This window comes from Pan troglodytes, chromosome 8 (assembly GCF_028858775.2).
Source record: "Pan troglodytes isolate AG18354 chromosome 8, NHGRI_mPanTro3-v2.0_pri, whole genome shotgun sequence".
Lineage (NCBI taxonomy): Eukaryota > Metazoa > Chordata > Mammalia > Primates > Hominidae > Pan > Pan troglodytes.
This window is the reverse complement of record NC_072406.2, coordinates 124,650,408-124,663,612: the sequence shown is the minus strand read 5'-3', so window position 1 is coordinate 124,663,612 and position 13,205 is coordinate 124,650,408. Positions and strand designations below refer to the sequence as shown.

General features: G+C 37.6%; 1 protein-coding gene across 17 annotated transcripts in view; it reads right to left on the bottom strand.

Moving 5' to 3' along the window:
- The window catches only part of VTI1A (vesicle transport through interaction with t-SNAREs 1A), a 441,715-nt gene that overhangs the window by 337,645 nt on the left and 90,865 nt on the right, over window positions 1-13,205 (bottom strand). For 15 of the 17 annotated variants that reach the window (XM_001147118.8, XM_063781189.1, XM_063781188.1 and 12 more), the window contains one exon: window positions 12,613-12,697. In XM_001147118.8, the coding sequence (XP_001147118.1) occupies window positions 12,613-12,697 (85 nt within the window). Of the gene's footprint in view, window positions 1-361; window positions 4,018-12,612; window positions 12,698-13,205 lie in introns of those variants that run through there. The other 2 variants (XM_063781193.1, XM_054659898.2) reach the window with 2 other exon arrangements.

Here is a 13,205-nt window from a genome sequence, read left to right as displayed (position 1 = left end):
CTGCCCGCCTTGGCCTCCCAAAGTGCTGGGATTACAGGTGTGAGCCACCGCGCCCGGCCGTGAAGGTATTTTATATAAACACAAATATCAACCTTTTTATGTAGACCAGGACCTTAGACAATTGATTACAATGAAATTAGCAACGTGGAGGGTAATGGTAGGACTACTACTCAACAATGTGCTTTCTTTATCCTCCAAAAGGAACAGTTTCCAAAAAGCCTTTTTCCTTTTTCTGGCTTTAGGATGGTTTCTTCCTCTCTCTCAATAAATAGATATTTATTTAACTACGACTTCACGCTTATATCTTAAGATACAGAAGGGCAACACAGTGCCATATGTGAATGATGACCCACCACGACAGTCTCTTTGATAAGGACTTTACTTGGAAAAACATATTCTTCAATAAAAAATTATTTTTTAATGTTTACTTTGTTCTCTTGTGGCAACGTTGGAAAACACTGTAGCCCAACAGGAAATACAGACGAAAGCTTCAAATGTAGAGCACACACAAAAAAGCCATTTTTAAAGCTCATGCCCATCAAGTTTTCCACTTGATATAAGTTGTACACAAAGTCTTAGTCCAATGCAAACCCATGCTGTGAAAATTCTGTAGCATCCATCTCAAAAAAATTCTGTTAAATACATAAACACTGTTAAAAAAAAAAAAAAAAAAACCTTCTGGCACTAGAAGTCAGACTCAAAGGGAAAATAAACTTGATTAAAAAAAAATCCCAAAGAAAGTTATATAAGTACAGTGCAACAAGGTCATAAGCTTCACTGTAATATTTGAAATTAAATTGTCATTTTCACAATCTGCTGTAGTCTTCATTCTTTTTCTAAACTCACAGAGATGCAACAGAGTAAGAATGGCTCCACGTGTATCTTACAAACCAACTGGAAAAGTGATAGGCATTATGGGGAAGTCACCTTTAAAAATGAGTATAACACTTTTTAATAGATTAAAAATGAACCCTATGAATTCACTTGGACCACCTAAGGAGAAGGTTCTCCAAACAGGGTTTAAATGACATTCTTTTCTTACCACCATGGAGCTCACCAATACCTCAGAGGACCTCACAAAGTATATATAAGCGCAATTTGAAAATACTCTTTAAGAGCTTTGCCCAAATGATAACCTCCTCAATTCTTTTCAGAAAAGAATCACAGCTTTTTGAGATATCAGACTTTAATAGGCTTGTAACTGTAAGGTAAATGGTAACTACACATTAAAAATGATGATCCTACAACTGAACTGGACAGACTTTTAAAAATTCATAGGATCTGGTCAAGTAATTCTTCTCAGCATTAAAAAAATACCTATTCAAGCAGAGATATCCTTCCACTGTCTAAAATAATGAATAGAAAAACTTTTCTAGAGAAAGAACTTTCTCTGTCAAAAAGTTTAATATTTCTATAGACAATTTTTTCTCTAAAATATTTATGGTTGGAAAAAAGATAGTTAATATCAACCCAACTGTAGAATCCTATCTTCTGTCCCTATATGGGAGAATAACATAAAGTGTTAATTTGTTATTTTCGCAATAATTTGGACACCATAGTGCCTTTCTAAATTCCAACCTGTACTTAAACAAAATTACTTCAGCTAATAATCTGAATCAGTGTTTATGGACACATAACATTCTCTACTCAGATAACCCAGACCAGGACTGTGTTATCTTACTGGCCCTAGCTCTGCACCTCTGCAGCACCTGACACTCAGTAGGGCTCAACGAAACCTGTTGAATAAGTGAAATATAACATTTACTTTCTTCCATATAATCTTATACCACTTTCACCAATAGGACAGAATCAGAAATTTATTCTTCTACCTTAACTGATAACAGCTCTGAGGGAAAGGAACATGTAGTGAATACTTTTTGGGTCTATTTTCTCAGGAGTCTTAAAAATGACTCATCAGTAAATGGGAGGCGGGGTGGTGGGGGGCGGCAGATGTAAGCGCTGGTATCTGCTGCAGGAGATGTTACATTGTACCTGGCACAGTGAACACTCAAAATATTTCTTGAAGAGAAGGCAGGAGGGCAGGGAAGGAGAAGAAGAGAAGAAAGAAAGATATAATTATGAGGAGGAGGTAGAAGTGGAAGAAAATGTCAGTGGATGTGAAGAAACTTCTAAAATGATTTTTTAAAAAGTGATTGATCACTGTTCCGGTAAAAAGCTGGAAGATGGCCCTAAACTCTTAAAGTCTGGTGATGCTGCCATTGTTGGTATGGTTCCTGGCAAGCCCATGTGTGTCGAGAGCTTCTCAGACTATCCATCTCTGGGTCCCTTCGTGATATGAGATAGACAGTTGCTGTGGGTGTCATCAAAGCAGTGGACAAGAAGGCTGCTGGAGCTGACAAAGTCACCAAGTCTTCCCAGAAAGCTCAGAGGGCTAAATGAATATTATCTTATTCATTATTCAATGAATAATACCTGCCACCCTGGTCTTAATCAGTGGTGGAAGAATGGTCTCAGAACTGTTTGTTTCAATTGGCCATTTAAGTTTAGTAGTAAAAGACTGGTTAATGAATCATAACAATGCATCGTAAAACCTTCAGAAGGAAAGGAGAATGTTGTGGACCACTTTGGTTTTCTTTTTTGCGTGTGGCAGTTTTAAGTTATTAGTTTTAAAAATCAGTACTTTTTAATGGAAACAACTTGACCAAAAATCTGTCACAGAATTTTGAGACCCATTAAAAAAATTTAATGAGAAAAAAAAAGTGACTGGCTTTGAATTTGGTAAAAACTGCCTCAACAGATATTTCTACTCAAATTTCTGAATGAATTCTATACTGAGTTGATTAAAATAATAAGGTGAGTTGAAAGACAGTGTCAAGAACCAAAAGACAGAAGGCGATAAAATTGCAGTACTGTGCTTTTATACCACAAAATCTCCATATAATGAGACGACTTAGGAAAACTATTAGTAGTTCAGTCAAGACTTGGAAACAAACAAATACATTAAAAAGGCACCTCAAAATTTAAATGCATTTGTTCAGCTTCTTTAAAAAGTTCTAAACATGAAGCACATTTTAGCTGATTTTTAAAAAGAGTAAGCTTGGGTAAGCATATTAAAAAAGAGAAAAAAGAAAAAAAAGTAAGCTTATACTACTGTTGATTGCTTTTCCTTCAAAAATTCTTTAAAAAGAACTAAAGAAAGAAAGAAACAAACAAAAACAAACAAAGTGGTGTACATGAATTATCTAATTCTCATTAAAACGCTATAATCTAACAATTATTTATTTTCTAAAAGAAAAAATACTCCATATCTTTCTCTGGCTAACTCTATTAGGTCAAATGAATTCAAATTTTGATCAAATAAGCATAAAGGGCATACATAAACTGAACACATCATGTAAAACAGGTCAGTGGAAGTATATTCCTATAATGGGGAATGACTGCAGCTTAAAATTATTATTATTATGATTATGATTATTATTGAGACAGAGTCTCCCTCTGTTGCCCAGGCTGGAGTGCAGTGGCACAATCTCGGCTCACTGCAACCTCTGCCTCCTGGGTTCAAGTGATTCTCCTGCCTCAGCCTCCCAAGTAGCTGCGATTACAAGTATGTACCACCACGCCCAACTAATTTTTGTATTTTTAATAGAGACGGGGTTTCACCATGTTGGTCAGGCTGGTCTCAAACTCCTGACCTCAAGTGATCCGCCCACCTCGGCCTCCCAAAGTGCTGGGATTACAGGCATGAGCCACCACGCCTGGACTATTATTTTTTGAGACAAGGGCTCACCCTGTTACTTCGGCTGGAGTACAATGGCGCAATCACAGCTTGCTTACTGCAGCCTCGACTTCCTGGGCTCAAGTCATCCTCCCACCTCAGCCTCCCAAGTAGCTGGGACTACAGGCACATGCCATTATGAACAGCGAATTTTTGTATTTTTTGTGGACATGGGGTTTCACCATGTTGCCCAGGCTGGTATCCAACTCCTGGGTTCAAGTGATCTGCTTGCTTGGCCTCTTGAAGTGCTGGGATTATAAGCGTAAGCCACTGCTGCCAGCCTGCAGTTTAAAATTAAGATAACAATAACATAGCATGGAAATACTGAAATTGAAGAGAAATCCGTATTTTTATTTTTTAAAAAGAGATAGCCTTCATAGAAAAGAAACAGGACTCCCAAGGAAACCCTCAAACAGAAATGGAAAGAATCCACTCTATCAATTCTACAACAAATAAGGTTTGGGTGGAAAATATTTTCTTTTATGCAAGGAACTTGAAAACACACGGCATTGGTATTATTCTTACTCAGAGAGTCTATTTTTGCATTTCCCTAATGAAACAAGATATGCAGGAAATTGTGATGAATATGCCTTTTTTTTTTAAAAAAAAAGGATGTGAGTAGTGTTAAATATAGAGATAAAATGTGTTTTGACAAAAATAAAGGTGTATAATTAGTCCCTTTTTGGGTTACTGGATGCTTTACTAGCTATTCTAGCTGACAAGTAATGCCTACTCACATGTTCCTGAGGTAAGACAGATAATTATTACAGCTCCTGAAAAGACCATCCCAGTGCCACCAATAATTAAATTAACAGACATAGCCATATTAATTATTTCATAGGGAGTATACATTTGTAAAATTTAATTGATTAATTTTTTATAGAGAGGGCGTCTCACTATGTTGCCAAGGCTGGTCTCTAATTCCTGACTTCAAGCAGTCTTCCCACCTCAGCTTCTCAAAGTGCTTTGGATTACAGGTGTGAGCCACCATGCCTGGCCAGGAGTGTACATATTAACTATAGCTAGCTACCTGGCCAAATTTTTGTATATATATATATATGTGTGTGTGTGTGTGTGTGTGTGTATACGCATATATATGTGTGTGTGTATATGTGTGTGTGATCCACACATATATACGCACACACATATATGCAAAATACACACACACACGTGTATACACGTATATACACACACACGTGTATACACGTATACACACACATACGTGTATATACGTATATACACACACATATACATGCAAAATACACAAACACATGCACACACACATACCCTGGTCAAATTTTTGCATATATACACATATATATGCAAAATACACACACACAGCCACAAACACACACGCACACACGTGCGCACACACACACGAGATTCAATGAAATGACATTTATCCAGTTTGAATAAACACAGACTAAATACTAGCACTGGAAAGTAAGCATTTAACTCAACTTTAATGTGCATACAAATCATAGCTGATCTTGTTAAAATCCAAATTCTGATCCAGTAGATCCGACATGGGACCCAAGACCCTGTATTTTTAACAAGCTCCCAGGGGATGTCAACGTTGCTGGTTCTGGACCCCACTTTGGGTAGCAAGAAACTAACTCATTTCCTCTTTAGATTGATGCAAAATTGACCAAAATGACAACGTATGTTTAAACTCAGAACTTACCTGAAAATGATGACAGAAAAAAGAAATACCATAGTTTTGTGAGATAATTAACAAATATATTTATTATTTTATTGTGCCTTTCATGAACTCTAGGAAATAAGTATCATTATCATCATTCTTCATGTAAAATATTATCATAAACTTGGCTTTCAGCCCAGATTTATAATCACAAATGTCCATTACTGCCAGCCTGATGGGACTGGCCACTGTCCATTTGTCCCTACAAGGCACAAAGATTAATAAGTCTCCATTTGTTTTGGGGATAGCCTTACAAAAGAATCTTTGGAAACACACGCCAATTGTTAAAGAATTAATGATAAATTTCAAGCTCTTTGTTCCAGAATGTCTTTTAAGCCAGCTTATAATTTTTCCTGTATCTTCACGACCAAATTCCTCTGTTGGCAATTTCAGTTGGTAAAAGGACCAAATCTTGGATTACTATAATAAACTTCCTAACATGTCTTCTCATTTCCAACTCTGCTCTGCCACCACTCCAATCCCTGTTCTCCACACTTCAGATCAGGTCGCTTGCCTGATGAAAGTCCTCCATGACTGTCACACCCTACTCAGAATAAAATCCAGACCCCTTCCATGTCCCATGGCCCCACACAACCTGATCCACTTGACTGCCCTAATCATGCCCCGTGCTCCCTGGCTCACTTCACCCCAGATGTACTGGTTTTCTTTCTGTTGCCTGAACATCCTGAGCACATTCTCATTCCAGAGCCTTTGTGCTTGCTCTTCCCTCTTCTCAGAATCATCCGTCCCAGCTTACTGATGGCATCTTGGTACCATTCAAGGCTCAGTTTACAGGGTTCTTCCCTGGGAGATCCTTCCTGACTAGCCAACGTAAGGTAGCCTTTATCAGTTACTCTTTTTTTTTTTTTTCTGGAGGCGGGGGACAGGGTCTTGCTATGTTGTGCAGGCTGGTGCCGTTACTCTTGAATACCTCACGTCGTTTACTGCTATCCAAAATGGTCTTGTCCGTTATTAACTTAAGAAATGTCTGTCTCAGCCGGGCGTGGTGGATCACACCTGTAATCCCAGCACTTTGGGAGGCCAAAGTGGGTGGATAACTTAACATGGTGAAACCCTGTCTCTACTAAAAATACAAAAATTAGCTGGGCATGGTGGTGGATGCCTGTAATCCCAGCTACTCGGGAGGCTGAGGTAGGAGAATCACTTGAACCAGGAGGCGGACATTGCAGTGAGCCAAGATTGCATCATGGCACTCCAGCCTGGGCAACAAAGCGAGACTCCATCTCAAATGCCATCCCCATCAAGCTACCAATGACTTTGTTCACAGAATTGGAAAAAACTACTTTAAAGTTCATATGGAACCAAAATAGAGCCCGCATTGCCAAGACAATCCTAAGCAAAAAGAACAAAGCACGAGGTGTCACACTACCTGACTTCAAACTATACTACAAGGCTACAGTAACCAAAACAGCATGGTACTGGTACCAAAACAGAGATATAGACCAATGGAACAGAACAGAGCCCTCAGAAATAATACCACACATCTACAAGCATCTGATCTTTGAGAAACCTGACAAAAACAAGAAATGGGGAAAGGATTCCCTGTTTAATAAATGGTGCTGGGAAAACTGGCTAGCCATATGTAGAAAGTTGAAACTGGATCCCTTCCTTACACCTTATACAAAAATTAATTCAAGATGGATTAAAGACTTAAATGTAGACCTAAATCCATAAAAACTCTAGAAGAAAACCTAGGCAATACCATTCAGGACATAGGCATGGGCAAGAACTTCATGACTAAAACACCAAAAGCAATGGCAACAAAAGCCAAAATTGACAAATGGGATCTGATTAAGCTAAAGAGCTTCTGCACAGCAAAAGAAACTATCATCAGAGTGAACAGGCAACCTACAGAATGGGAGAAAATTTTTGCAATCTACCCATCTGACAAAGGGCTAATATCCAGAATCTACAAAGAACTTAAACAAATTTAGAAGAAAAAAATCAAACAACCCCATCAAAAAGTGGGCGAAGGATATGAACAGACACTTCTCAAAAGAAGACATTTATACAGCCAACAGACATATGAAAAAATGCTCATCATCACTGGCCATCAGAGAAATGCAAAGCAAAACCACAATGAGATACCATCTCACACCAGTTAGAATGGCAATCATTAAAAAGTCAGGAAACAACAGGTGCTGGAGAGGATGTGGAGAAATAGGAACACTTTTACACTGTTGGTGGGACTGTAAACTAGTTCAACCACTGTAGAAGACAGTGTGGCGATTCCTCAAGGATCTAGAACTAGAAATACCATTTGACTCAGTGATCCCATTACTGGGTATATACCCAAAGGATTATAAACCATGCTACTATAAAGACACATGCACACGTATGTTCATTGCGGCACTATTCACAATAGCAAAGACTTGGAACCAACCCAAATGTTCATCAATGATGGACTGGATTAAGAAAATGTGGCAGATATACACCATGGAATACTATGCAGCCATAAAAAAGGAGGAGTTCATGTCCTTTGTAGGCACATGGATGAAGCTTGAAACCATCATTCTCAGCAAACTATCGCAAGGACACAAAACCAAACACTGCATGTTCTCACTCATAGGTGGGAATTGAACAATGAGAACACTTGGACACAGGGTGGGGAACATCACACACCGGGGCCTGTTGTGGGGTGGGGAGAGTGGGGAGGGATAGCATTAGGAGAATCCTAGGTTTGTAAGTGTGGACATAATTACTTAATCTCTCTCTAACTTGTTTTCTCATCTTTAAAATGAGGAAAGGATAATTACTACATAGGTTTGTGGTGAGGATTAAAGAGAGAATGAATATAAAGTATGGAAAACAGTGTGTGGCCCATATTAAATGTTCAATAAACATTGTGTTATTTCTACATATGTTCAGTCATCAGGACACGCAGGGCCCTGGGTGAAGGCTCGAGCACCTCTTCTTCGTGGCAGGAAGGCTCACAGAATGTTAGCTCCCTGTCGTGGAGAGATCAGTGGCCACCTGGGAAGTCAGGGCGAGGTGGCCTGCAGTGACTACTGAGAGAAGGGGTGACAACTTGTAAGGCTTGCTGGTGAGGGATGGGGGAGCAAGGTCATCAAGTGGTACAGATTGTGATTCAAGGATGTGAGGCTGCTGAGTGTAGACAAACTCTCACAGTTCCAGAGATGCACTGCCAGGTGCACGGGGGCCCATCTACAGTACCAGTGGGACAGTTGGGAGGGTCTTAAGCTACCTGTTTACGTATTAAAAGCAGAGAGTGAGCCTTGCATTTCTGCCCTTGTACAATTTCTCTTTCAGCCTGTTTCTTTGTTAATAATACAGCTCCCATTAGTTTTGTGCCTATTGTAATTCTGGGATATTTACTTCAGAGAAAAGAAGAATCATCATTTCAGAATAAAGGGCAGATGACCCAGAATTTTGAGTATTAAGTCCCTGACCTCAAACAAAATGGATATGTCCATAGCTAAAAGTCATAACTGACTATTAATAGTAACAAAAAAAAAAAAAAAAAAAAAGAAAGAGCTGCTTTTTATTCACAGATTCTAGGACAAGAACTTAAAAGCAATGCCACACTGGATCAAGCCAATGGTTCATGCAACCAGTGTAGTGTTCTGTCAATTAACTTGTAGCTTCATCAATATTCTCAAATAAGAAAGGATCCATCAAAGAAACCTGACTGGTATTAAACTCTGTGCATATCAGGGTGTGAACAGCACTTAGGAATAATCATGTGCCTTTTCTCAAACCAAGCACATTATGGACATGTGTCCCTCTGCTGAGTTCCAGAAGAGACAATGACTGCCTATGTGACAAAATAAGATGTCAAAAATGATTCAAGAATTTTAGAAGATGGATTTCATTATTTATTAAGAAGACCCTATAATGTGCGTTCTATTCTACTCTACTCCATTCTATTTTCTACATTAACTTTCTTTTATAGTATTTGCCAATTACATTCATCAAGTTAATGAATAGAAAAGTTTACAGATTTTTGTTGAAATCTTTGCCAATGATTCTGAAAGTTAACCACTTTTGCTGATGGTAGTTTATAAAAATGATGATTTTAACAGAGCTCTCTTTAGTTTCTAAGCCCTTAAATATATATGACCTTATTTTACTTCATAAAAACCTTAAGGGATACATAGAATCTGGTTGACAGTTTCCATTTTGCAAATATAAGAACACATGCAGAGAGGTTAAATGATTTCTCAAAGTCACACAGCTGATTAATGACATGGACAGATGATGTGGTTTTTCTCTCTCTCCAATTCAGTATATCAGGCTATAGTTCCTAATTTTGTGGTCAAGTAAAATTTGAAAAAAAATTTGAAGGGCCTAAAATAGGGATGCCAATTTTGTTATTCTTCTAAGTAAAGAAAAAAAAATAACTTCTACCTACTATTTCAATCACATTACAACTTTCCTTTACACCCCCAAATAGGAAAAACATCATCTTAGAAATAACTGTAGCCTTGTGAATTAATAAAATATGTTTTATGAGAAAGTCACTATGTTCTACTTCTCTTCTCATTTTGCAGTGCACTGGTGAAAACTGTTGTGGCCTAGAACTGGCTCTCAGACCAATACCTGGAAGCCATTTCCCTGTTTTGTGCTGTTTCAAAAGTTATACTAGCTCTTCCACCTCTCTTCCTCCTTGCATTCCATAGTCTTTAAAAAGAAGACATCAATAAGTGCTGAAAGTTTTTCCTTTCCAAAGATGCTGTTCTGATACTTTAACAAATGGTAAGTATCCTAAATTTACATCACAATCAAAACACAGAGCTATGGATTGACAAGCCATGACTAGGCTGAGGATCAGTAGGGAAGCAGGAAATACGAAGCAATATGGTGCCCACCCCAATGTATTCCTTCCACATTACTTCAGTAAGTAGCAAGAGCAGGAAAAATGCTTTGTCCCTGCCTTCTCATTTCCCACTCCACTTTCAAATTCATCCACAAAAGTAAATTAGCAATGATGACTCCCGTCCATGTACAGGCTGAGCCACATCTGTCTTTACTTCCACAAAGCCCATTCTTATCCATCCTCCCAGACTTGGTCTTGTATTCTGCAAGAAGTTCCCAAGCCTTATGTGACAAGTCAACATCTAATTTTATAACACTTCATACTCAATACCATAATATTTTACTAAAAAGTCCAAAGGGACTGAGGTAGGCTGACAGGACACTCTTAAGTTGACATTTCCATGTTGGTTATGTTGATAGTTTGATGTGGATGTTATGTTTTAGCACACACCAAAAATAATAACTATCGAATCCCATTCAAGCAAATAACCTTGATCAAAACACAGTCTTTTGGTATCTGCGATCTTCTTTCAGCTTTGGGAGGGAGCTATATGAATAGTTTAGTGAAAGAAAAAAAAGACACGCAACTATGTAGCCCAATCAACCAAAGCAAGCCTTGTGATCAGTGTCACGACGAGAAGACCCCCTGACCCTGAACCAGCCCCATGTGGAAAGAGGCTGACCAATGGATGTTTTGTCAAGGAAGGTCCCTGTGATTATGGTCATATTCCATAGACACAGTGCTATGTTCCCCAAGGATTGTCAAAGTAACACATTTTGTTTTCTATTCCTTTACTATTTATAAATTTCAATCATAATAAAAGTTATCTTCTAGGAGATAAAGATAAATGCCTGTAGATCGTCAATGACCACACAATAATAATAATATTTATATTTGTATATGTGTTTTTTGGTATATAAAACATTTTTACATGTACCATTTTTTCTTAAGAATGTTTGGAGATAGGCAATATTATTTCCATGTTATTGAAGAAGAAACTGAGGCTCAGCGAGGTTACGTGATCTCCTCAAGGTCACACAAACAAGAGCTAGAACCCAAGCCTGGTCCTCTGACTTCATGTTCAAGGCTCTTTCCATTATTCACATTCTTCCCAAGAACAGTCACCTCTAAAGATGAGCTCCCAAACAAAAAGAACACACAAAAGCTGGCTTTTATTCCAATCAGGGCAGAAAGCCAATCTATCAATTACCTCAGGAAGAAGGGCTGTCCATAACTATTAAATCTGGGAAGGTTTGTGGTTTTCTTTAGTTTTTTCACTATTAATATAATGCCAAAGTTGTTTGTATTCTTCCTGTTTGGTTGCCTAGAATTCATCACATTAACCAACCAATATAGGGCAGCCATGAACACAGGACAAGAAAAACACTGGCCATTCATAAAAGAAATTATTTGGAATCATTTTCATCATACCTGTTCTTACAAAATAAACATTTCTATGACTCTAAATCTTTAAAAATTGATAAAAACATTGTTGATTACATATTTTTGTGGTTTACACATTGGGCAAGAGCTATCCAAAATATACAAAATAGATTATTTACAATCTATGCTTGACAAAACAAAATAAAAAGCGTAGAGTAATAGTAAGAAACTGATGACTACTAAGGTGTTAATGGATATTTATTTACTCTGGAGACAGTCATTGCATGAAACATTTATAACAAAAAAGCATGTTCATATATTAAGTAGACTAATTTTAGAAGTCATACTAAGATTATGTTTTCTGAAATTAATCACTGGTATTAATTCAAACCAAAAGTTTGAAGAGCATTAACTAATGCTAATAAGATTATCATGAACATTAGCCTTACTCCTTGCTATGACTTTTTCATAATTTTCATATCTGATTATAGGCTCTATTCATGATTTTTTTTTTTTAAACAGGATTATTAGGAATCATTTCCAAAACCGGGACAAATATGCAAAGTAAAGTGGGTATTGTTATTTCTTTGTCCCTAGTTCACATGATTTAGATTGATTAAAATGTTAATTTTTACATATGTGAATAAAACGTAAAGGAGCAAACTGGAGACTGCGCCATGTGCTAGCAATCATTGCGGGTGGGTAAACTGACAACATGTAACTGCATATTAAGACAAATGTAGAATTTAGACAAAGTATTCCATCTCTTTTCAGATGTATACTTTTAAACCTCAGGAACTGTTTTCAGTAGATGTCATGCCTTTTAACTTGAAAAAAGATAAGCGCAAATAAGCTCCCAATTGTCTCCCCAATATGTAAACCACATCTCGGGCTGCTGTCTCTGCTACTCCTTTGAAGTTTCCCTGAAATGTCATGTGTTGTGAAGACTGCTGTGCATAAGCAAGACAATTTGCTCACTCTCAGAATTCTTACCGGTTTCCACTGCTATTTGGTATCCAGCCTCTAGTCTCCGAGATGACCTTTCCAGCCTCTCTGTGTTATCGAGCAGATGTGCCCTCTGAAAAAGAAAAAGGGGGAAAAAAATCAGACGGCCGTCTACAATGTTCTTTTTTTTTGCCTTAAAAAAAAAAAATGCCTTCCTATGCCCTAACATGGGGTGGGGGGGTTCACAACCCATTACAGTTAATTTTTAGCAAATTTTCCATTATAGGAACCACTACCATAGACAGATTTCCAGCAATCACGTATGGACCATCCACTTTGTGTTTTTAAAAGGAGACTCATGTTGTATGTGGCCACAATGAATCTTACTCCAAAATACTGAGAAAAGTACGAAGACCATACCCAACTGGATCTTTGCTGTTTCAGCAGAGATGGATATATGAGATACTTGCATAGATCTATGTTCCCTATTTGTATTTATTTTTTATAAAATGCAATCATTTCAAAGATCCATTTGCTCCTTTGATTCTTGCAGATAGAAATTTTAAAACAGGAACTTTATTTGTAAGAAAATGATCCATAATTTTGGATGTGCAGCAAGATGCTATATAGAACAGCATATG